We start from the raw sequence: 25,558 nt of genomic DNA, 5'->3' as shown, positions 1-25,558 counted from the left end.
CATGAGGCTCTGGGTTCAATTCCCAGCACTAGGAGTGTATAGGTAGCCAGAGGCACAAGATGTTGCTTGGGCATCTGCAAACAGAGACTATGGGATAGAAATGGGGAGACAGGACCACTAAGGAGAGCTGCCCCGAGCCAGGGGCCATCAACCAGAGTTTATGACATCGGTTATTCATAGCACCACAGGAGCTGTGAGGCATGAGAGCAATGTGAGGTTTACTTTATAGCAAACTATTGCCACATCATGGCTGAACTCCAGAGAGTCAGAAGCACAGATAGCCAGCTGACTGTGGGCTTTAGAACAGCGTTCTTCTTTCCTGGAGGGAGAGACAGAGGAGAAACGTCATTATCGAGTGAAACAGTTTTAGGATTCTGAGCTGCCATAGCGTCCGGCTGGGCGTGCACTTAGGCAGTTTGCAGCGCCTCCGTTTTTCAGTCTATGAAATAGAGAGAATGAGACTCATTGCAGTAAAAACTCAGGCGTAAGCTCTAAAGATACAGGAAACACCAAAAAACATAGCCGGAAGCCGTGCGGTGGTGGCACACACCTTTAATCAGCACTCGGGGTCGGGGAGGGGGGCGAGCAGAGGCAGGATGATCATATACATCCCTGTCTAGCTCGGACTTCTCAGGAGACCCTGTTCTAGAACCCAAGAGAGGAAAGGGTTATCTGGAATATTGAATAGCATCAGCAATTGGCATGGATTGAATGTTCATTACTGTGTGTGGAGTCCTGAGCTGAGAAGGGGACCCTTGGTTTAACTCCCGTGACATGACCGACCCTCTCTTAGGTAGTGTCCCCATTTTCAGGCAGGAAAAGTCTCACCAAGTGGTACCAGCCTGAGCGAAGGTCACCCTGAGGTAAGAAGGGCTGGGATTTAGAGCCAGGTGCTCTGGCTTTCAAGCCCCAACTCTTAGCTATATTCAGAATGGCAATTTAAACAAAAAGGAAAACAGGGGTGGAGGAATTGGGGTGGTGGTGGTGGAGGTGAAGTGTGGTGTGTGTGGGGGGGAGGTGACAGGGGGTGGGAGGAGGTGACAGACATGTAAGTAATCCCCGGGGCTCTCTACCCAACCAGTCTAGAAGGTGGTGAGCTTTGAACTCAGGGAAAGACCTTGTCTCAAAAAACCAGGTGGGCTGCCCTCTACACACAGAAGTACACGCATGCGTGCACACCACACGCAAGATTTACAACATTCACTACACTCACACATATGAATAAAAATTAAGAAAAAAAAAAACAAACATTTTCAGGCACAGATAGTTTATTCTGGAAAATTCCATTTGTGAACATTTTTCAAAAAGGAGGGATTTCACAATGGGAACCAGAGAGCAGGCTGAGCCAGTCTCTGACAGCACCAGAGAGAAACACCCCGTCCTCCCCCCACCCCCCCACCCCCCACCCCCGCTATGTTGGCTGCTCTTGTACCTTCTGCCTTCTGTGAAAAGTTCCACCTAGAGCAGTAGTTCTCAACCTGTGTGTCTTGACCCCTATAGGATTGAATGACCTTTTCACAGGGGTCATCTCAGACTATCGGGGAAAACACAGATATTTACATTATGATTCGCACAGTAGCAAAATTACAGTTATGAAGTATCAATGAAAATAATTTTATGATGGGGGGTAGGTCACAGCATTAGGAAGGTTGAGAACCACTGACTTAAAGATTACCTCCTAGCACTCTGAGCTTGGCAGCCACTGGCATAGATCTAGTCTGTCCCTCTCTAGTCTACACCTCGGTTTGCACTCCATCTCTACCCTAACTGTCTATCTGTCTCAGACATGAACTTTGTAGACTCCCCACCAACCGGTTCAGACATTTATTTCATAGATTCGAGAGTGGGTCCCGAGCATGGGTCCCGCAGCCAGGCAACTGTGTGCCAGCGATCCTATCAGGCAGTGTGAAGCCCTCTGGGAAGTGTATCAGTGGAGTCACCAGTCCAAACTAGGAAAGTTCAGAAAGTGAGAGGCAGAGGCAGGTCTTCTGGGGGTGAAGTCCACAGGAACCCAGGCATGCACTTGTGAGATACCTAGATACAAGGTGGCATAGGGTGGAATGAAGATTTGAATCTCAAAGGCTTTATTAAATAAATGGGTGGCCTCGGGCAAGCTATTTGTCTTCTCGTGCCTGGATTTCTCTCCATTATAAATGGGAAAAATAGTAGCATCGGCCTCATAGAGTTAAATCAGCGCGTATAACAAGGCAAGCTGTTTCTATTTGCTATTAGTGTTTAAGGCAGTATGTAAGGCAGAGGACAGTAAGTTTTCCTTAATATCTCCATAAAACCAGAGAAGGTCATTCATAATGTCCTTGACTACACTCCCTGGCTCTGGAAGCACCGGGTCTGGGATCCAGAAGGCTAAGCCGCCCCAGGCTTCCGGCAGGTAGAGAAAGGCCCAGAACTGTGACACCCACCTCATTTACTAAGTGGATGCTGATGATGGAGACTGAAGATGAACGCAGAAAGACTACCTTTCTCCCAGCTTCCCACGTTGGGTTTCAGCGTTTCCCAGGAGCGCCAATGGCTGAAGAAGTCCCCTAGTGCTTCAGCAGCTTGGCTTCTTCCGCAGAGCCAGTCTCTAGGTCAGGATGCTAGCAGGGAGGGGGAGGGGGATGCCGCACCTCCGGACCGGCGAGTGCTCAGGCCACCTCGGCCCTTCTAGCAGGCGCCTCGCCTGTGGCTTGCGGTCAGTGTGAGCTGCAGGGCGTGGACCGACAGGTCTGGCTGTGCCTGACTAGGGTTGGGAGCGGGAGGAATCTCGCACAACGTGGCCCAGAGTGGCTAGGAGAAAGGGACCTGCGTGTCTGCAGGAGTCCCCAACCTTTCCTGGCGGCGCACGCACTGCCCTGGAGGATATCAGGCCCGCGTCCCAGACTGTCGCTGTACAGGTACGTGTTGCCACGAGCCAGGCTCCTTCCTTTTGCCATGGTTACGGGTCGCTGGCTTGCCAGGGCCGGGAGAAGCGAGGTCTGCTGGGTTCTGGGTCCTGCTCCGGAGCGCAGGGTCGGGTGTGCTTGCGCTTGGGGCCAGCGAAGGATGCGGGAGCGGCCACACAAGAGGCGGGCACACCCCCCAAACAGCACCGTGTGTGTGCGGTGAAACCGCAGAACTGACTGTGACCGAAGTCATCAGGGGATGTCTGCCCTGGAGCTCCAGCGCCCCGAGTCCCTTTCCTGGGTCGTGTCTCTTTATGCTGTCGCCACTGGGTTTAGCAGCCGCCCCCGCGGCTGGCTCCGTGGCCACCTGGTAATTTCTTCACCCTCAAAAAAAAAAGAGTATGAAACCTCTAACCCTTCATTTACCCAGTTCTGGTGATCTAAAGATTGCACTGGGGTCCTTTTCTATTCTGCGTGGCCCTTCTTCCAACAGGCTCTGAGCTCAAACGCTGAGACCCAAACAGTTCCCATATCCTTACCTTCTGCTCTGGGGGGTAGGGGGGGTGGGAGGGGAAATTGGGTGGAGCTGGCCCACTGCCAGTCAGCAGGAGCAATAAGAACACTTGATGGTCTGAATGCTTAAGTCCCCTCTGGGAATCAAATGTCCCAGAGAGAAAGCTGTGTCCCAGGTCTGGATGAAGGAACAGGTGGACAAAAGCGTGACAGGCGCTATGGGTAGCAAGCCTTCTGGGATTCAGCACTGGGTTGGTGCCAGTGTGTCAGGCCTTGGGCATGTCTTGCTGTGAGGGGGCTGGGAAGGATACCTGTGGGTAGATGAATCAACCCTAGAGTTTAATGAGGTGGCATGTGGCAGTTGCTTGCCCTCCCATCTGACACAAATCTGAGACAATAGTCAAGGCTATGACTTGCTTCATTCTTTGGGGGGCGGGGGGGACTGCCTGCATCTCCACCTCTCAACCCAGAGGGAGAGAGGGGAATTTCCTGAGCTCAGTGGGCTGCGCCACCTGCTGTATAGGGACCGCTTTCAGTTCCCTGGCCAGTTCCAGAACTTCATGGCTCATTCAAAGCCACTTGGGTTCATTAGAGTCTGGGGCTCTTCTTCCTCTTTTTTAATTTGTTTCTTCACCATTTCCCTTCTTCCTGCTCCCCAGGGGGGCTGCTCTGCCGCCTTGCAATGCCCTCCTTTTAAACTTCAATTGGCCCTTCTAAGAAGAGGGACTTGCCTCTAGAGCTCACTTTCTAGTGTAGCCATGAGACCACACAGGCAAAGCTTGCACCTCCAGATAGATGCCAGCCAACTCTGAGATCTCCCCTCCCCACCCTTTCTCTGCTGCAGCTTCTTGTTGAAAGGCATGCAGTAGGAAGAGATTTATCGGACAGGGACTAGAGTCAGAAGGACTGGTAAGCTGAGATCTCCAGGGGCTTATCATCCAAATTCCTGTTTCAGCTGGTGGACCTCGGCCAATGTACTTTCCCTCTCTGAGCCTTCATATATTGCAGGGAAATAGAGGGGACAATACTCACCTGACACAGTGAATAAAAAAAAAATTAAAATTAAGTAACCGTGCAAATGAGTCCAGTACATGGAAGACCCCAAAGTGTCCTGGGAGACTGTAATACTGATGTCCCCACTAGCCACTGTGGCAGGGTGAACCACTTGAAATGTGTGAGCTCAGCTAGGAGCAGTTGATGGCTTCTGTGGGAAGAAGACTCCGTCTTCTTTAAGGGGGTGACCCATGATAGGTCAACTATGATCCAGCGGTGGCCCCACACATAGAAGTGGGGCTCATACTATTCCTATAGATCCGAATGGCTTCCCCCCCCCCCCGGAGAATAAGTAACAACATGTGAAATAAATCCAAATCTCAGAAGAGTTAAAATGTACCCCTCTGGGTGACCGTAGAATCAGAATAACTGTTGATAGGGGATAGGATCAGCTCCTCCAGCAGGATCGACGAAGGTTGTGTTCAAGTCCTCATCAGTTGACAGTGTAGTAGTCCCTGCAGCTAATGCCGGAAGGGACAGACATAAAGGGCAGCTGCAACAAGGCAGCACAAATTGCATTCAATAGGGCATAGAGAAATGAGGGCAGGAAGCTGGAGGAGAGATAGGTAGGTGGAGGTGGATCTGGGAGGAGTTGGGGGAGGGGAAAATGGAGGTGAATGTGATCAGAGTAACTTGTGTTAAATTCTCAAAGAACGGATAGAAGGTGGTATATGTCTCTAGATAAACGACAAGCAAGCAAGCAACAAAAAAGACGTGTGCTCAGAACGCTTGTTTATGTTGCTCCAAAAGACTGGATTTAGGAAGGGCTTAGGGTGCACTCTGCTTGTGAATCAGATGGATGGCCCATCTGTCACTGGATCACACACTTGTATAGCAGGAGTCTTGTCCCAGCTGTCAACTGGGAGTTCACCTGGGGCTGTAAGTTCTTGTCTTGGTTGGTGAGTGCCCTCCAGTTTAGCACCTAAATTGCAACAGCAACTCTCTCCAGAGATAAGGCGTGGGAGCTGTCCATCCCTTCAGTCTGCACTCAGAGCTCGAACAATACTGTTTCCACTTAATTCTGCTGGTCAGGCTATCACGGAGCCCACCAGGACCCGGGAGGAGGGGCTTCTCCTGCAAGACGAATATCGGATAGATTGCAGACATCTTAGAATCATCACAATGTCTTCCCTCCCCTGCCCTCCCCTTCCCTTCCCTCCTCTCCCCTTCCCCTCTTCCCTTCCCATTTCCTCCGTCTTCCCTACCCCTCCCCTCTGCCTTTTCACGGTCTGATGTAGCCCAGGCTAGCCTCAAACTAGCTGTGTGATTGAGGATAACCTCAGGCTTCTGCTCCTCTTGTCTTCTCTCCCCAGCTCTGGGATCACAGGTAAGCATCCTGTGTGATAGTTCTCCCAGCATCCATTTCTCAGGAAATCTCTAAGGCATCAGCCCCCCACCTCTGGCAACCTCATGACTTCAAAACCAAGAGGAAAGAAGCTAAAGAAAGAGTAAGTTGGATTTGGGAAAAGAGAATTTAGCAGGAGACCCGCCCTAGGTCAAATGTAGTGAGTCTCTATGCAGCACCCAGGAGTCTGTTTGCTTTCAGGAGGTTTCATTCATGTGCTTGGATGACTGTTGTCATATGTTATTGGATCACTAATTGACGAGATAGAGCTCTCAGAGTGGGTAGGCAGGAAGTATAAGGGAGAGTGCAGCAGACTTGGGTTGCCATGGCAACCTAAAGGCCTGGGGTTATTCTGGCCTGAAGCAAGAAGGATGCTCAGACAGCTTCCACCCCCTCAGACCACAGACCCTCCTGGCTTGATGTCTCTGGCTGGGCTATAGGTTTCCAGTGTGATGCATGTTTACCCAACACCTTTAGAAAAACCAAAAACCAACACTCTCGCCCTCTTCCTGTTCTCTCATCCACAGCCTGTCTGTCTCCCCCAGTTTGTCAACTTCTGACTTCAGCCTCAGCCACCGGAGACTTCAGACAGGGTGCAGAAGATATGAGTGTTGAGCTGCTCATTCGCTCAAACACTTGAAGTAGTTAGTGTACATTTTTCTTGGTAGAGGACAAAATGGACCCAGGTCCTCCATCACAGAGCTAGCTGGTTAAGGGTGAAGTGGGAGGCTGAGAATATAGCTCAGAGGTCAGAGGTCAGAGGGTTGTGGTAATGAAGAAGGGTGTGGGCATCCAGAAGTCACCATGCGCCACAGGGTTGCAGCTTGTGAAAAAAATCCAGTGTCTTACACTTGGCGCAAGCACATCCTGTGTCCCCTCACTTTGCGCTCGCCCGACATTGGAACCCGGTTACCTGTGAGGTGCCCTAGACTGGCTCTCACAGTCATAATGTGAGGACAGGTTCACCTTCTAGAATGGCAGGTCAGTCCTCGAGGGAAGGACAAAGAAGTCTCAGGGAAGGATGGTGTAGGAGTGGAGGGGAGATTGGTTCGTCCTCTGGGCTCAGGAAGGGCTGCATAGAGGAGCTGGTCTCACAGCTGGGCAGGGAAATTTAGATATATGTCATAACCACCCAGAGGGATTGCTGAAAACACAGCCTCCCAGATTCATTCCCGTGTGTGTATGTGTGTGTGTGTAGGCCAGGGTAGGGCCTCAATCAGAACTCTGGAGCTGGAGCTACAGGTAGCCAGGAACCAAGACTCCCCACTTATAAGCATAAGTGCTGTCAATGCAGAGTGTTGAAAGCGAGGCAGCTTATATTAAATATTACATCCTTGAAATGCTGGGCACCGACCTAAAGCAGTAAGTGACCAGTGTGCTGATTGAGGGCAGAAAACACGTTTAATAACCTGAACATTGGGGTGGGGGATAAAGTTGATCATGTCTGTTAGTTATTTTGCCTAGATTTCAATGAAGGCCATGGGTGGATTTATTTGGACATTTTACATCCTGCTTTTTTTTTTCTTATTTTGATTTCTCAAGTACATGATTTCTGCAGGTCATGAAGGAAACTTGGCTGTTAATACTTTCCTGTTCTAAATGCCTAATCTGGGAAGGGATAGCTAGAGTGGTGGGCATCAGTAGGAACCAAAGCTTCCTATTTGTTTGTTGCTTGGCCTCAAGCTAGTTTTTGTTTTGAAAACAGACCCTATTATTTTCTTGCACAGATATTTATGGATACCTAGATTTTGTTGTTATTTTTTTTTAATTAAAGTGTTTTTATTTTCTGTGTATGGTTCTTTTGACTACATGTTTGTGGGTGCACCACTTGTGTGCCTGGAGCACTTGGAGGCCAGAAAGGGGGTCAGATTCCCCCAGACCTGGAGTTACAGATGGTTGTAGGAATTGAACCTGGGTCCTCTGGAAGAGCAGTCATTGCTCTAAAAGTACTGAAGTATCTCGCCAAGGGCTCAGGGTTGTTTTTGTTTGTTTGGTTTATGTTTTAAGACAGAGTCTCATTATGTAGTGCAGGCGTTGTGGAACTCACTGTGTAGACCAGGTGGCCTCAAACTCACAGAGATCCATTTGTGTTTGCGTCTCAACTTCTGGGACTAAAAGCATGTGCTCTCGTGCGTAGCAAGATGCTTGCCTTGTTACATCCAAGGGGTCCAAACTCTGCCCCTCAGGATTGCATGTGACCCCTGTGATAGAGTCATTAGACCCTCAAAGGGATCTCAACCCACACATTGAGAACTGCTGACTTAAGGTCATAGGCAAAAGGAACTAAGGTTGCTAGTAAAATGACATTAAAATAACGAGACAGTCTAGTGCCAAGTGGGCGGATGCAGTTTGTCACAGGGGTCCCTGAAAGTGGAAAAGGAGGGAGGAGAGAGAAGACATGTTAACAGGAACAACGGTCATGGATGTGATGTAATGTGATGTGAAGAGGGTCCAGTCCACCACTGCAAGGTCTGGAAATGGAAAGATGTCCACAGCCTAGGGGGTGTGGAAACCTCTAGAAACTGAAAAAAAAAATGAGGTGACCCCCTTTAAGCACTCTACAAAAAAGGAATTCAGCCTGAGGACAGATTGATTTTAATCCAGTAAATGCTACATGGACTCTCTGAGTTGTAAGATGAGAAATTTGTGTTGTTTTCAAGCAATCCTGTTTGTGGCAATCTGCTATAGTAGTATCCAGACCAGGAAAGCGCCCTAGGCTAAAGCCTTATGTGGAGTCAGATAACCCTGTGTTAAAATCATAGCTCATCTGCTTACCAGCTATGTAGCCCCGAGCAAACCGATTTCTGTCTGAGTCTCATTTCCCTCATTTATAGACCAGGAATGACCTGTAGAGTAGGGTTGTGCAAGAAATAAAATAGATTCGGTCATTGTGACACCCATCTTTAATCCAGAGGCAGGAAGACCTCTGTGAGCTCAAGGCCAGTCTGATCTACACAGTGAGCTCCAGAACATTTATGTAGATGAACCCTATCTCAAAAAAAAAATTTTTTTTTAAAAAATCAGAGCCTACAAGATGTCTCATTAAGAAAGGGACTTTGCTGTGCACACCTGGTGGCTCAGTCACTAGGACAGAGTTCAATCACCTTAGAGTGGAAGAAGAAAATCACCTCCACAAAGTTATCCCACATGTGCTGTGGCACACAGAATACATACACATACACATACACACACACACACACACACACATATATGTGTATATGTATATATATATATATATATATATATATATATATATATATATACACACTTTAACCTAAACCCAGAGCAAGCGTTGGCTTGCAGCCACATCTTCAGTAGCTACTGTAGATATTGGCTCTTCTGGAACCCCCAAGAAGGTGTTGGTGCTGGGCCCTCTGAGAAGTGAAGAGTCTTAAATTTCAGGGCCACTCTTAGTCCACACCTGGTCCTCTTTTGGAACCACAGCACCATCAGGAATCTAGGTGACATAGGCAGAGCCTCCTTAAATATAAATAAGCACATGTTAGGTAACACACAGCTCCCAGAGACACAAGTCAAGAAAGGCCCTTTGCAGTCAAGTGGTGGATGGCTGACTGCAGGCATTGCTTACATTGCCAGAGCCCCTGGGGAGCCCCTCAGGCCCCTCCACCCTGATTAGCTTCAAATTGGTGGAATAATTTGAGTCCTCCCAAACCCTGATGGTAATAGATGGTACTCCATCACCACTTGTCAAGTTCATCTGTCCAGCCTCTGCCTTGGCTCATCAGATGGCATGACAGGCTCACCACCACCACCACTACCATCATCTCACTGGTCCTACTAAGTGCTAGCTGCTTTGGTGGGTCTCATCATCTTGGAGCTTCACAAAGTCAGAAACATGTATGATTCTCAAGGCTACAGGATGTGGAAGTGGACTTGACCCTCAGGTCTGGGTCAGACCTGTGCCCCTACCCGCTAACCTGTGGCCTCCAAGTGGCCATGGGATTACTCCCATTTGCTAGAGACCTTACATGTAGACCCCAGTGGCTACTTATGCTGTCTCTCATGCTCCCTGCATTTCTGGGGTGGGCAACTGAAGGTCTTGTGGCTTAGGACTCTGTCTCAGAGCAGACCTTTGCTTCAAAACAAATGGCAGCCAGCAACCACCAGAGCCGCTGAGGAAAGTTCAGAACTCAGATCCCAGAAGTAGATTTTTATGCGGAGGCACAATAAGGACAGTGTTTAGTCCAGTGGGGTCCATGGTCCTTCACCAGTGCAGTCACTGTGACAAGGGTGTAGTGGAGACATATAGCCTGTCTTTGGTTACTTTGTGGGTTCTTCTTTCTTCCACCCTTCTCCACCCCTTTTCTGCCACCCTTTCATCTCCCTAACACTAGGTAGGAGAGAAAAAAAGGATAGAAAGGAAAGGGGGCGATACTATCTATCATCAGACCACTTCCTCTGGTTAGGGGTGTTGTGTGCCTTGAGGCAGGTTTGTTCTTCACCATCAAAGTATCTAATCTCTTGTTTCTTTTTTTGTGAGCAACTACTTAACAAACTGAAACCAACCACCCACCAACAACCTACCATATCTTTTGGGTCCCTAACATTTATATAACCTCTGAAAAGTCCCCAGAATTCCAAATGTCACCCAATCCCAAAAACTATCGGCAGCTGGAAAAATCACACCCTTGCTAGAGCATGAGGCAAATCATTGTCAGTTGCTGTGGACAATCTGAAGTAGCCCCATATCCCACACCTGGGATTAAAACAAAAACGTTATTATTTCTCTCTCTCTCTCTCTCTCTCTCTCTCTCTCTCTCTCTCTCTCTCTCTTTCTCTCTCTCTCTGTGTGTGTCTTTAAGATCCCCAAATTCGAGAATTCTAGCTACAGAGAGATGTGGTGATGCTTGTCTGTAATCCCAGCACTCCCATGGCTTAGGTAGCAGGATCATGAGTCAAGGCTAGCCTGGGCTACATAGTCAAGTTTCAGTCACCTGAGTTATATAAGAGACTGTGTCTTTTTTAACCAAGAGAGGGAAAGGAGGAAGTTGAGCGATCGGTGGGTGACAGGCCTGGCCCATTCAGTTCCTCCATCTTCCTCTCCCACCCTGCTCTGCATGGTGGCTTCTCTTTACATTCTTGATGGCTGAAGGGCAGGAGCCTGGAATAGGGACAGGGCTTTGTTTTTCTTGATGCTACAGCAGTGTGTGGCAGGCTTGATGCTATTATATAATTGTAGGTTTTATTGGAGGAGTTTGTAAAGGGCAGGGACTTATGGGGCCTCTGGGGTTCCTGAGGCCGCTGGGAAGTGTCACTATTGAAGATAAAATCCCAGAACCAAAGAACCCAGCAAGGACTCTGTTTTCTCTTACTACGTGGGTTACGTGGGCACTTCATAGGACGTAGACTAAGGAATCCCTCTTCCAATATGCCCAAGGCTCGATGGGTTTGCTGGGGGTACCTATTCGCCCCAGCAATGTGCATTTGCTAGCAGAGGTAGGACATTTTTCTGGTCCCTGGGTGTCCTGGAGGAGGTTCACAATCCTGTTACTTGTTCCTGAAGATGTACAAGGTAAAGGTTTGGGTATAGTGTCTGTGTGTCCTGCTAAGGTGGGCTACTCTGCAAGGAGGGCCAGAGGTGCTCTCTCTCTGACCAGCTATGACCCGGGAAGCAGTTACACAGCCGCCACCAGTCTTATATTCTCCCCTTGCCCATGTGACACCATGGGCAGTCAGGTACACTCGAGACCCCAGGCATAACATCTGACTCGAGCAGATGGCTGCCCTAGAACAAGTGGCCGCCTCGTAACATAAGACCTCCAATTAGCAATTGATGTAGTGACAGTTGAAAAAGGTCTGTCGTGTGCTGGCATTTCTTGGCAGAGTCCTTAGCTAACATTACCCTATACTCAGACTTCAGCAGCTTGTTCTCTGGAGAAGACAGGTCCTAGACATTGCAGTGATATCGTGTCCCCCGGGTCCATCTGTGTATGGTGTGCTTGGGCTCCGGATGTACTGCAAGTTGGGTTTTCAAGGACCCTGCTTTGGAAGGAAATAGCTAAGCCAAGAGAGCAAGGCCCCTGACATCAGCCTCAGACTTCAGTCACAGCTCAGTTGTAGTCATCTTTGAGTGCTTAGGCTCCAACCATGAAACTCTGGCCCAGGGAGCCTGAGCTTTTGCACATGTAACTGAGGGTATGGTCTGGAGAACCTTCTACAGCTTAGCCAGTGTAGTAAGCTGGCAGGGCTCTGCGCTCGGAGCGTTGACCCTGACACTACTGCAGAGAAGGTCTGTAGAGAAGGTCCTACTTGCCCATCCATTTTAGTGTTGACCAGGGAACTTGGCAGAACACTTATGTTCAGACAATTCAGTTCAGCTGGGATAGAGACTGCCATTGCATACATTTTAAAAAATAGGCTCCACGTGTTTTCTTACAAATGTGGCCAGGGCTGAGACCCACTAACGGAGATGTTAGTGGCGAGGAAGGGTTTGAGGTTAGGAGTGCCAACAGTCAGTTTTCCTGTCCTCACCCGTTGCTAGTTTGCCAGCCATCGACCACAGACCTGAGGGGCTTCAGGGAAAACTCCAGGAGTGGAGTTCAATGTTCTGTGTCTCCTGGTGTCTAGCATGTGCCTGAGGTGGTGCTAGCTAAAATTTTGGTACTTAACTCTTGCTGAGCACCTGACTTAAGTCAAGGCTCAGGGTTTTCCCAGAGGCTGCTCCCTGAGTCCACCTGAAGCTTGTAGAAAGCCTAAGAGAAGGGAGGGTGTGCTAAGGGATCTCTCTGCCGCCCGCCCGCCACCCTGCATCCTCCTGCAAGCAGGTTCCTCAGCAACCGCCCAGCCTGACACCAGATTGGAGTTCACATGATTCTGCCTCAGCTCAGGAATGGAGAGCTTCCAGCTGGGGATTTTCTAGATGAGCTGGGACGTGGTTTTTTTTTTTTTTTTTTTTTTCCTTCCCTGCAGAATTGAGAGAGGGAGAGCTCATCCATGTGCAGCATTGTCCAGACACTGCCAAGTTGAGCCGTAGGAGTACAGCTGGCGGAGGACTGAGGGTAGAGCCTAGTGGAGGGGCTGAATCGGAGGACTCTTGCTAGATTCAGAACTCTCAGGGCTGCAGGGGGCGGACCTCACTGCTGCCTCCCCATTTCCTCCTCGACTGCCTGTGGACTCCTCACTGCCTTCTTTGCCTTACCAGGAGGCTCTCAAAAAAGCCAGTCAGTGTGGGCATGGGGCTGGATAGTTTCCAAACTGACCTGCTTGTGAGACAGAAATCAATTTAATTGATCTGTTCTTAAAAGAAATGAAATAGAAGAGACAACACCAGTGTGAAAAACAAACACCAGGTAAGCATTGTGTGGGGGAGTTTCTTAATCTATGTGTGTGTGTGTGTGTGTGTGTGTGTGCATGCAGCTATATGTATGTGTCTGTATCTGTGTGTATCTGTGTGTGTGTGTGTGTGTGTGTATTAAGTGTGTACATGGCCACACTCTCAAGTGTATTTCTTGCTATTGTTTGTGGTTTGTTTTTGTTTTTGTTTTTGTTTTCAAAGGTAGCCATTGAGTACCTGGTTGCTTTTGTTCTGGATTCAGATTCACCCCAACTTACTGTGTAAACTCCAAGACCTGGTTCAGCCTCCTTGGGCTTCAAGTTCTATGAAATGGGTTAGCAATGCCAGCCCCACCCAACATACAGGGATTTGCTAAGACTTTGAAACTGTTACAGGATATTAGGAACAAGACTGAATTGTCTTTGTTATTGTAGAGGTGAGACTATTTGGGGGGGAAAGGTGGGGATAGAAGGGAAAAAAAGAGTTGATTTCTATTCCTTCCTGGGGGAAATTCCTTATAAATCCGCCTTCATGGGACAGCTGGGTACCCTAGTTCCTCTGGAACCAGCTTGTGTAAGTGTCTGGAGGCTTGGCCAGCTGAGGGAAGGGAAGCAAGCATACGGGAACTGCCCAGCTCTGTGGGCTGAGGCTCTGGGTGGTCCCTGGCACCAGGAGACTCTGAGTACGTGCCTAGTGTGGTATGCAGAGGGATGGGTACTGGGGAAATAGTTATTCGAGAGCCAGGAGAGATCCAACTTTCCATCTCTGCCTCCTACCTGGAAGGAGCTTCTGTCAGAGAGTTGCTTCCTTCCCATCAGGGCTTCATGTGGTCATTAAACCTGTGGTGATATCTACCGGATTGATTCGCATGCGTGTAAAGATCTATCTCTAGGAGTTGCATCACCTTCTGTGCATTTTTTCTTAATTTCTCGGTTGGATGGTAAAGAGCTGTTTCCACTGCTCTCTGCACATCCCTCCACCATGAGAGACTAAGGACAGGGTGCCTAGTAGGTCACACCCTCCAGGAGCAGGAGGCTAACCCACCACAAAGCTTACTGGTCCCTGTGGTAGCTAGCATCTGTGAGGCCTGGAGGCTGAAGCAGGTTACTCAGTAGTGATCCTGATCAAGGGTCAGAAAGTCGGGGACAGCGTTTAAAGCCCGACCCGCCATATTTCAGCTGTGGAATTTCTGAAGGGCTGTCCTGTCTTTGACTCTCTGGGTTCTCATTGGAGAGGTGGAGTGGACATCCAGAACTGTGCCTGGTTAGCAGAGGACTCCGTGCAAATGTGCCTCGGCTTTTCCACTTTGAAACACTTCTGTGTCTAACGTGGCATTTAGTTTTTGAGTTGAGTTTTTTGGGAGGGAAGCTCTCCTGAATCCCAGGTAGAAAGGGGACAGTCCGGAGAAGACATGGCTTCCACTGCAGGGCTTTATCCTCAGAAGTGGCAGGAGACTGCGCTGGCTGTGATGGGGACTCCCTGTCCAGCTAAAGCAGTCCTAGAAATCCCTCCATCTCACTTTCCTACTTCTGTTAGTGGCATCACTGCTGTAGCACTCAGCTTCAAAATCCTTACCCATCTACCTCTGCACCCATCCACTCCAACTCTGTCTCCTTCCCCACCTATGCCTCATTCATCAACTCTCACATCGATGTATCTACTCATTCATTCATTCATTCATCTGCCCACTCACCCACATTCCTGTCTGTTCATCCACTCTTTATCTGTCCATCTCCTTCCCACCCAGCAATTTCACACACTTGCCTCTCTACCTACCTATCCATCTAACAATTCTTAAGAGGCTAGAGGACCAAGCATTGAAGAACCTCTCCATTTCCCCAGCGGTTCCCTTACATTTTAATTTGATGGTATTCTTGTCTTATTCTTGTCTCCTCTCTGGACTTGTCTGCCTTATATCTACATCCTTTTGTGGCAAGCTACTTTCAGTTCCCCAAAGGTACTCATTTTCTCTCTCTTGCATTTGATAGCTTGCACACATTTTCCACAGGCAGAAACTCCCCACTCTTTGGGCAGCTCTTCCTCTTCCTCTTAGACTTAGTCTGATTGTCACTGCTTAGGAAGGTTTTCCTTACTGCATTAGGTTACCTCCAAGGAACTCCTACAAAATCTTATACTTATCCTGAGTTTACTTCATTTATCTGCTCTTCATGAGGCTAAAATGAAGTTGGATGTTAGGGCCAGTGTATAGTGTAGTGCCTTCCATACAATGGACATTCAGAGACTGTTCTAGAAAGAATGTTTGGATGGATAGATAGAGGTGGGTGGCTGAATGGATAGATGGGTAGATAGATGATGGATGGATAGATGGATAAATGAATGATGAATGGATGCATGGATGGATGATGAATGGATGGATTGATAGATGGATGATGGATAGAGATGAATGATTGTTGGATATATACATGACAGATGGATGGATGGATGGATGGATAATGGGTGTGGGATGATAGGGAATAGATGAGTGGGTGAGCGAGTGAGTGAGTGGATGGGTGGATGATTGAACAGCAAGTTTTTGACTTGGTTAGATTGTGGTTTGAGAAATGGCTTTTAGGTGGTAAATTGTAGACATGAGCCTGATTTAAGGCAGTTGCACTGACTTCAGGAAAGAAGTCTTGATCAAGCCTGGTGAGAGAAAGGAAGAAAAGAGAGATACTTTCAAACACTTAGTTGAAAATTCTACAAGTTGGCAATTTACTTAAGTGAAAGATGATGGAGAAAGCCAAAGGCCACCCATTCATGGTGAATAACTGGGCAAGGGGAGACATCTTTTCTAAGGACAGGTTAGTGAACAAAATGTTGTACCAAGTCTGGACTCCACTGAGCATGTCCTGTGACGTGGCAGGAGTGGTTTGTGCAGCCTCCAGCCTCGGGAGAGCAGGAGCCATCAATGTGCAATGGAATCATGGAATGCATGCCTGGAATAACAAGAGTGTGCAGACACTGAATATGACAAGGGTGAAGAGACACCCTTGCATCCACCAGACACTGCCTCTCTTGGCAGTGATTAGTGTGTGTAGCCTTCCTGACTTCTAGGCGTGGAGATTCCCTGGGAGTGGGAGCACCTTCTTTCTCATCTTATTTAAGTCCCCCATGCATGTAGCTTGGCCCTGTGAACACTGCACATTTCACAAATACCTGCTCCAGAAATCCTGTAGGTACTGGACTGTTGGCAAAACTGTCTCTTTGGACCTTATGTCTAAAAAGAAAGAAAGAAAGAAAGAAAGAAAGAAAGAAAGAAAGAAAGAAAGAAAGAAAGAAACCAAACAATAACAACAAACAGGATCGTGAAGGTGGAGCCAGAGTACAGAAGTGGAACATTAATATAGCAAACAGTTTGCAAGCTAAAGGAATAGATGCAGGGACACTCGCAGTCACCACCCATGAGGGCTACTGGAAGAAGCAGAAGCAGTCTAGACTTGCCCAGGACCTGTGCCCTTGTTCTGTCCAAAGTTCCCACTGGGTTTTCAGTGCCTTCCAAGCGCCTCTGCTCCCTGCTTCAGGGACTCAGGAAAGGAGGCTTGTTCAGAAGCTGAGGCCATGAGCTTCTAGATGTTCAGAAGCTGAGCCATGACCTTCTAGATGCTTCTTCTGGTGCCTCACTACTCAAAAAGTGTGACCCATGGTCCAGCAAACCTGCATCTCCTGCATCTCCTAGGAGCTTGTTTGAGATGGAAGTCTTTAAAATGCCTTTCTCAGACTCAGCCACTTTGGAAACTCTGGAATAGGAGTCTCTGCAGTGTCTTAAAACCTCCAGTGGGAGCCAGGCGTGGTGGCGCAGCCTTTAATCCCAGCACTCGGGAGGCAGAGGCAGGCGGATTTTTGAGTTCGAGGCCAGCCTCATCTACAAAGTGAGTTCCAGGACAACCTGGGCTATACAGAGAAACCCTGTCTCGAAAAGCCAAAAAAAAAAAAAAAAAAAAAAAAAAAAAAGAAAAGAAAAGAAAAAGAAAAAAAGAAAGAAACTTCCAGTGGATTCCAATGCAGTTCAAGAACTGTTGTTCTTTTTGATCCAAAGTGAATGTGGGAGGTGCCTCAGCCTAAACGTAGTCGGTGATGCTTCTTGGTTATGCAGTCTTGAACATTTCTGACTTTGGTTGCAAGAAGTAGCTTATTGCTGGTTTAGGAAAAAGGAAGCTATAAACCTCACCCCGCCCTACCCCACACGTCCATACACTCACCACTAGTAAACAACAGAGTGGGGCCTGGTGACTATCAGGGAATTTCCAAGACCTGACAGGACATGTTTCAAGATTGAGACTTTGCCTGCTCTGGTCTGTGGAATCCTGAAGTCAGTGTTTCCCTCCTCGCCCTCTTTTCTCTCCAATTTCATGTGGTGTGTGTGTGTGTGTGTGTGTGTGTGTGTGTATTTATGTATGCATGTGTGTGTAAATGTCTCTCTGTGTGTCTCTGTATGTTCATATCTTCATGTGTGTGTCTGCATGTATATGCATGTGTGTGTCTGTGTGTGTGCATGTGTGTATGTATGTCTCTCTGTGTGTTCATGTGTGTGCTATCTGCATGTGGAGCCCCAACATTGATGCCAGGAATCATCTCCAGCCATCTTCCTCTTTTATTTATTGAAGCAGTCACTAAATCAAACACAGAGCTCCCTGAAATGGCTGGCCCGCTTGCTCTTGGGACCTCCTATCTCTGCTGTTCAAGGCTAGAATTACAGGTGGTTCACCATGCTCACCTGTCATTCACATGTGCTTTGGGTTTTCTGAACTCTGATACTAACCCTTGTATAGCATGTGTGTGAAGGTCAGGGTAACTGTGGGACTCAGGTCTCTCCTTCCACCATTTGGGCCAAGGAGCTTAAACTCAGGTCGTCATGCTTGGTGGCGAATGCCTTTGCAAGTTGCGCCATCTCTCTGGTCCAAGTCTCCCCTTTTAAATCCCACTTTTCTTATCTGAAAAACAAGAAATGACTCTTACCTAGTCTTCTAAGAAGGCCCTAAACAGTCCACACTGCAAGGGCGGGAGAGTCAGGGTGGATGCCAGGGAAGGTCTTTCCAGGAAATGACAGTTACCATAACTCTAGAAGAGAAGGAGCAGGTACCGTGGTGGGTGGTGCCACAGTGAGTCAAACTTTGGGAAGGAGTGACTAGGCAAGATCCAGGTACAGGGACTGAGGACAGAAGGCAAGTCTTGTGTCCTCAAGGTGGGGGTGGCAGGCAAGGTTGGGGAGCTGATACCAGTTTGTGGGCCTCGTGGACCTGGCAAGGGTGCTTGGGTTTTAGTCCAGGTGTGAGAGAGGCTGCGTCCAAGTGTGTAGAGCAAGGGATGATTTGGGATGCTTCTCCGGAGGCTGGCTATGACTGGCGTGGGCCTGGGTGGGAGGTCTGGGATGGGGTTGGGTAGAGGCAGAGATGAGGTGGAGAGAAGAGCTAGGGCAGAGGGTGGGGAATATCTGGAGTGGCTTCTTTGAGGAAAGAAGTTGGTTGGGTTGAGAGAAGGGAAGCGGTTGCGTGGAAGAGGGGCCGGGCTCCTTGTATGAGTGAGAGGGGTTGGCATCCAGGTGAGAGAAACGGTGACTTTGGACCAGACCCATCTCCTGCTCATTGAAAAACTAATGAGAGTTCTGGTCTCTTGATCCAGGAAAAGTGATCACACTGAGGCCTACCCTATCCTAAGGGCATATATCCAATACCCCCAGCAGATGCCGGAAACCACAGATGTGTAGAACTGGCCTCTATCTACACCATGAGTTATCAAACATGTGTGAACCTGTATCCATGATAGTTTAATTTGTATATTAGGCATAGGAAGACGTGAGCAACAACTAGTAATAAAGTAGACAACAGTATACTGTAATGAATTTATATGAATATGTTTTTTCCCTTTCAAAATGTCATTTTGTTTTTAGATAGAATTTTACTATCTAATTAGCCTAGGCTGGTCTTGAACTCTCAGTGATCCTCCTGCCTCTGCCTCTAATTATTAAGATTACAGACGTGTGGATATGTTCCACTACCCATAAATATATATGTGTGTGTGTGTGTGTGTGTGTGTGTGTGTGTGTATAACATATGTGGGTGGTTGGTGGTATTTGCTTATCATTGTTGAAATGACTGGCTCTTGCTCTGTACTTCAAGGTGGCACTGAAACCGCCTGGCTCAGTTTCTTAAGTTCAAAATACCTTAGTGTGCTACGCTCACCTATCCTTTTTCTCTCTCAATCACCGTTAACCTTGGGTGGCTGAGATCCGGGATGTGGAACCACAGGTCAGAGCAGGTAACTGTGCATAGTTATCTACAAGGTTGAGAATGACTAAAGAGAAACTCACCATGTTAGTCCTTAGGCACCTTGGGACTGGAACTGTGGGGTGCAGATTTCTCTGGGTCTCTTCTCATAGATTGGGCCAGCTCCTCCGCCCATCTCTGCTCTGGTGGTCTACCTTCTACCCTAGCTCTCTTCTCTGCCTCATCTCTGCCTCTACCCAACCCCATCCAGCCCTCCCACTCAGGCCCATGCCAGACAGGTGGGCAGGCACCAAGGCCAGAGATCGGGAGGTGGTAGAGGAGAGGAGAGCTGGGGTGTTAGGGTGGAGGACAAGACTCGATGCAGGAGAGAGCTACAGGAGCTTGGAGCCTTGTGATCAGCTGAGGCTTGGTCATGGTTTCTTGGGGTTTCCCTTTGGAACAAACGTCACTATTGGCTTGTAGGCATCACACAACAGCTTAAATTTAGATTCCTTAGGTAGATTGTAGGTTCTACGGGGGAAGGAAAATCAGTTCTTGGCTAGGGGTAGAGTGAGGGAAAAAAAAAAAATCTGAAAGCTCGCAGTGACATGTCACCTTCCCGATGACGTCAGCATGAACATTCTGGAGACCTGTGGCAGTAAATTTAATCAGGAAGGAAGTTAGCAAATACTGAGCCTAAAAGGGCTTCTTCAATAATGCCAAAAAGCCTCTAAAATGCCAACTTGACAGGGCAGTTGGCACGTGCTGTCACCCCAGCACTGAGGAGCCCGAAGGAGGCTTGATACCCCAGTCCATGCTACACAGTGAGAAAAAGCTGTTCGAAAATAATAACAGTAATAAAGACTAAGACGAGAAAACAAAAGTGCTGATATAGCCCAGTGAGATTTTTTTTTTTTTGGCTGAGAGAGAAGGGTTACATCAGTAGAACAGTTCAAGCGTCTGCTGTTTCGATAGGTTAATTTATCAAACACACTGGCAACAAACCATTCTACTCTACCCTTAGATATGACTGTGGTCTGGAGTTCCCTTTGTTAAATTCTCAATGCAGTAAATGGCTCACTAATTTGGCAAAGAAGCAGAACATCTTTGAGTCTTCCTTTTGCCCCTGCTAAAGATTACAACTCACCCCCTTTGCCCCTGACAAGGATTACCACGCAGCCTCCCATTCATCACCCTCCTGATACTGACCAAAAGGGAAGGTTTTTGTTTTCAGTTAGATTTATTTATTTACTTTATGTATGTATATGAATTCAGACACACCAGAAGAGGGCATCAGACTCCATCACAGATGGTTTGAGCCACCATGTGGTTGCTGGGAATTGAACTCAGGACCTCTGGAAGAGAAGTCAGTGCTCTTAACCACTGAGCCATCTCTCCAGCCCCAGGGAAGGTGTTTTTAGTCCTCAAATTCCAGATGAGGAAACTGAGGCTCAGAAAAGGTTACTGACTCACAAACTTAGACAAGTGTCTGGCCCTGGGTTGGCAATCGATTGTTTTGATCTCTAGTCCAGAACCTAGCCCAAGATCCATTGAGATGAGAGAGGTAACCCAGGAACTCAGGCTGGGGGCCCTGTGACGAGAAACTATCCTTTATTCCTTGCCAAAGCACAGAAGGATGTGGAGCAGGGCATTTTTTCTTCTGATGCCCTGGGGAGAGGTCCCTGGAATGGCTGTGGCCTCATTGGTTGGCCTAGTTAGTACAGTCCTATGATTGTTACTGTTGTGTAAGATGACAAAGCCCTTACACTGTGTTCAGGTTTAAAATGTTCTTGCCTCCAGTCTCCTTTGGAGAGCCAGGATCTCCTCCTTACCTCCATTGCTTGTACCAGGGGGCTAGTAAAATAAAAAAGGGAACGAGGAGATAAGGGAAGGCAGAGACGGGAGCCATAAGCTGCACCTTGGTGTTTTGGAATGTCTCCTTCCATTGCACTAGAGTTGCTTGGCTGGTCCAGCTTCTTCTTCCTTTTTTCTTCTCCTCCTCCTCCTCCTCCTCCTTCTTTTTTGGTTTTTAGAGACAGGGTTTGTCTGTGTAGTCCTGGCTGTCCTGGAACTCACTTTGTAGACCAGGCTGGCCTCAAACTCAGGAATCCGCCTGCCTCTGCCTACCAAGTGCTGGGATTAAAGGCGTGTGCCACCACTGCCTGGCCTGGTCCAGATTCTAAATGAATATAGCATTTAGAACAGCGCCTGATAATGTGACAGGTGTCACATAAACGGTGGCTGTGATTATTCAAAGTCTTTTCCACCTTCACTTTTAGGGGGTCCGCCTACCACCAGTGATGCCTAGATCCTGATACATTTGCATCACCTTCTATAAACAAGATGGCAAAAGAGAGATTGGCTCCATCTCCAAGCCCATGAGGAGTAAGGCTCCTTCTGGCCCAAGGATGGGGAACATCACTACAGAAAACTCCTCACTATCTTGCCCCATTGACCACACCATCCATCAGACACTAGCCCCAGTGGTCTATGTGACTGTGTTGGTGGTGGGCTTCCCAGCCAACTGCCTGTCCCTCTACTTCGGGTACTTGCAGATCAAGGCCCGGAATGAGCTGGGAGTGTACCTGTGTAACCTGACCATTGCAGACCTGTTCTACATCTGCTCACTTCCCTTCTGGCTACAGTACGTGCTTCAGCACGACGACTGGTCCCATGGTGACCTATCCTGCCAGGTGTGTGGCATCCTCCTCTATGAGAACATTTACATCAGCGTGGGCTTCCTCTGCTGCATCTCCATTGACCGCTACCTGGCTGTGGCCCACCCCTTCCGCTTCCACCAGTTCCGCACCCTGAAGGCAGCCATGGGCGTCAGTGTGCTCATCTGGGCCAAGGAGCTGCTGACCAGCATCTACTTCCTCAATAACAAGGAGGTCACTGAGGACGAGGACCAGCACCGAGTCTGCTTTGAGCATTACCCTATCGAGGCCTGGCAGCGTAGCATCAACTACTACCGCTTCCTGGTGGGCTTTCTTTTCCCCATCTGCCTGCTGCTGGCCTCCTACCAGGGCATCCTGCGGGCTGTGCGCCGTAGCCACGGCACACAGAAGAGCCGCAAGGACCAGATTCAGCGGCTGGTGCTCAGCACCGTGGTCATCTTCCTGGCTTGCTTCCTGCCCTACCACGTGCTGCTGCTGGTACGCAGCCTCTGGGAGAGAAACTGTGAGTTTGCCAAGAGCATCTTCAATATCTATCACTTCTCCCTCCTCCTCACCAGCTTCAACTGTGTAGCTGACCCGGTGCTGTACTGCTTTGTCAGTGAGACCACTCACAGGGACCTAGCCCGCCTCCGAGGAGCCTGCCTAGCCGTCCTTACCTGCTCTAGGACAAGCAGGGCCAGGGAGGCCTACCCTCTGGGTGCCCCTGAGGCCTCTGGGAAAAGTGGGGCCCAGGGCGAGGAACCTGAATTGTTAACCAAGCTCCACTCAGCCTTCCAAACCCCTAGCTCACTGGGAGTGGGAGGGCCCCCCACAGTCGGGTTGGCCTAGCTTGAGTCACATGTATGAGGCTAAGTTAGGTCCTAAGCTTTCACCAACAGGCCTTGTGGTCTGGAGCTAGCATGGTGGCTGTCTCCCACTTTACCATGTATAGGTGCCTCTCTCCTCAGGAAGGAACCATGCATGGTCTTGGGCCACAGCCAGATCCCTCTGGCCCCTGGAAGCCTGCTCTGTGTCCTGAGCCTGGGCACTGCTGAGTGTGTGAATGAGCCCTGTCTCCCCCCATGTTCTTGGTGGCCACCTGGGCTGCAGATGGGAGGGAGTCAGAATTGTCACTTTCAGGAGATTTGCAAAGAGCAGCAGGCCTGGGGTGTGGAGAGGAGGGTAGGACCCTGCGTGGTCACCTGCCAAGCCTTCCAGTGCCCCTGTTGTCATAGATGATACCAGCCCAAGTGTGCTGTGGACTTGTGTGACACAGGAAGCTGTATAGACACCGTCAGTACTTGAGCTTGCCGCTAAACTAGTCTAGACCAGAGGACTGGTTAAGGTGAAGAACGGGGGCAGGATTGGGGCACCAATATTGGTGGCTAGGGATAACAGCAGAGAGGCAGTCAGGGAAGAAGTCCCAGCACCAGACACATCTCACTTTACAGGACTCGTGGAACAGGGCCCCAACCCCAAGGGTTGATGGCAAATAAACCCCCGGGATCCCTGGAGAGATGCCAGGGGTCCTTCAAAACATTGTACTAAAGCTTAATAAGAAGACTTAGGCCTAAAGCGGTGTCCTTAGCCAAGTTCCTGGCACAGGCTTTTTCTAATTAGCTTTTTGTGTCTGTCTGGCCTAAGTGTCAGACCTGAGAGTCTAAGGGAGAAGAGAGAGGGAGAATATAAAAATGGCAGGGTGTCCATGGCAACTGTATGCCAAGACACTGGTAACCAGGATCATGTGTCTGCTGTCAGTAATTCCTAGCCTTCCTCCCACACACCACAGAGCATCCAGCAGCCTTTGAGAGGAGTGTGACAGTTTCCCAGCGTTCCTAGGTACAATAAACTAACAACAACAACACACACACACACACAGTCATGTCTCATGACCGCAGGTTTGGCTCAAGCTCCATTTTGGTATAGGAGAGTTGGCAGAGATGGCTGCATGCCAGAAAGACCTACACCTTCCCCAGCCTCAGTCTGGACCAGGCAATGGTTGATAGCTAAATGTTCTGTGCCTCTTCATCCCACAATATTTCCCCGTTTGACCTGAAATCCTGGATTCCCACTGGCTTGGACTGGAACAAGCTAAGCCCAGCTCCCCTTACTAAGGACTGCTGTGTTTTTGTATTGTCTTCTGTCTTATGCCAAGTATCTCTGTGTTGGACTGTGAGGTGGGTTTATGTAGTGACTTCAGTCTGCAAATAAAACAAAGTAGCCAATCATAGCAGAGTGTGTGCCGTCCTTATAGGCAGAGACTCTGCCCACACCAGGAAGAGCCACTGTGTCCTTGAAAGACCCCAAATGGAAAGATCCACGGGCAAGTTGGGGGTTGCATTTGCGTGCCTAACAAGCAGTCAAGCCCAAGCCACAAGGACAGTAGGGGTTTCTCTTCCGCCTCATGGCAAAGCCCATACATCCGTGCAGCATGTTGCAAAGCCACCCTGGATGTATCTGTGCAGGTATTGTTGCAGATCTACCCTGGGACCTTTAAGGACAACACCCAGCCCTGTGGTTTAGCAAACAAGACTCCATCTTTGACCACATGGGGCTCCGCATATTGAGTAGCTTCCCCTTGCCCCCACCCTGCAAGGATGAGCCCCCATCTGACCAAAAGAGCCCGTTTCACTCATCTCTGGCATTTCCCCAGAACAACTGGTTTTGTTTGCAGCCGCCCACCTTGCTTGTTGACAACCTCTGTCTACCGGGGGCACCCTCTCAACAGCGTCAGACTCCGTGTTTATCACTAAGGATTGCCCACATCCTATTGAAGCATAAATTTGATTTTGACCACTTAATCCCTCTGTGGATCAGACTCCTGGAGTTTTGGAGTGTTATGGAAGAGTAGGTCTTTCTCCCAAACAGACTAAGCAAGAATATTATTAAGAATTAATCCTGCTTTCTCTCCTAAGATAGGGACTGGGAGCAAACGTCCATCTGGTTTGGACTGAAGGTGACAGAAGCCATTAAAATTCCTTTTTTCCTCCCCAGGGTTGCTTAGTAATACAAGGACTCATCTTCCTGTTTACACACACTGGATTGTGGGTTGGCCCGAAAACAGTAGAAAGCTTCAGCACAGAGCACATCTCCATCTGCTGCTCCCCACCAGCTTGTGTTCTAGAGAAAGCCAAAAGCTGACCCAACTGCTTTATGCATCTAGGGATGGAGTCTCCATTCCCGGAATCCACCTGGTCTCAGTGTCCAGGGCTCTGGTGGGAATGGGAAGACCTCAGTCTTTCAGTTAGCAACTATCTTAGGAATCCACTCTATGAGATGCTCACTGTGCTGGAGCATACCAGAGAGGTCACAATACCCAAATTCCTCACTGCCAAGAACCTCTTCCGGGTCCCTCAGTCCAGTCTCTCCACAGACATTAGTAGTGGCAACTGAGTCACTACTGTGCAGACAAGCCATTCCAGGGGTTTCTTAAATTCTAAGGACCCCTATGAATAATCACTTCATCTGCTGTCTCCGATGTGATGTAACCCTCTGGGGACTGTTGTTTGAAGACACTTCTCAGTGATAATTCTTCCAACTCAGATTAGCAAAACTAGGTTCAATTAGAGCAACAAGCAAGCCACATCACAATGCTGTAAAACAAGAGGGGC

The 25,558-nt window shown here is 48.7% G+C and overlaps 1 protein-coding gene across 1 annotated transcript; it reads left to right on the top strand.

The window, feature by feature from the left end:
• Window positions 1-2,642: 2,642 nt before the first annotated feature.
• Window positions 2,643-24,164, top strand: Gpr68 (G protein-coupled receptor 68). The gene is made up of 2 exons (XM_029540723.1): window positions 2,643-2,894; window positions 21,570-24,164. The coding sequence occupies exon 2, from the start codon at window positions 21,669-21,671 to the stop codon at window positions 22,794-22,796; it is 1,128 nt and encodes a 375-aa protein (XP_029396583.1). The 5' UTR covers window positions 2,643-2,894; window positions 21,570-21,668; the 3' UTR covers window positions 22,797-24,164.
• The last annotated feature ends 1,394 nt before the right edge of the window (window positions 24,165-25,558 follow it).

This window comes from Mus pahari, chromosome 7 (genome assembly GCF_900095145.1).
Source record: "Mus pahari chromosome 7, PAHARI_EIJ_v1.1, whole genome shotgun sequence".
Classification (NCBI taxonomy): domain Eukaryota; kingdom Metazoa; phylum Chordata; class Mammalia; order Rodentia; family Muridae; genus Mus; species Mus pahari.
This window is presented reverse-complemented; position numbering and strand designations above follow the sequence as displayed.

Coding starts and splice junctions, on each gene's coding strand:
- Gpr68 (XM_029540723.1), top strand. CDS start 21,669: ATGAGGAGTAAGGCTCCTTCTGGCCCAAGGATGGGGAACATCACTACA.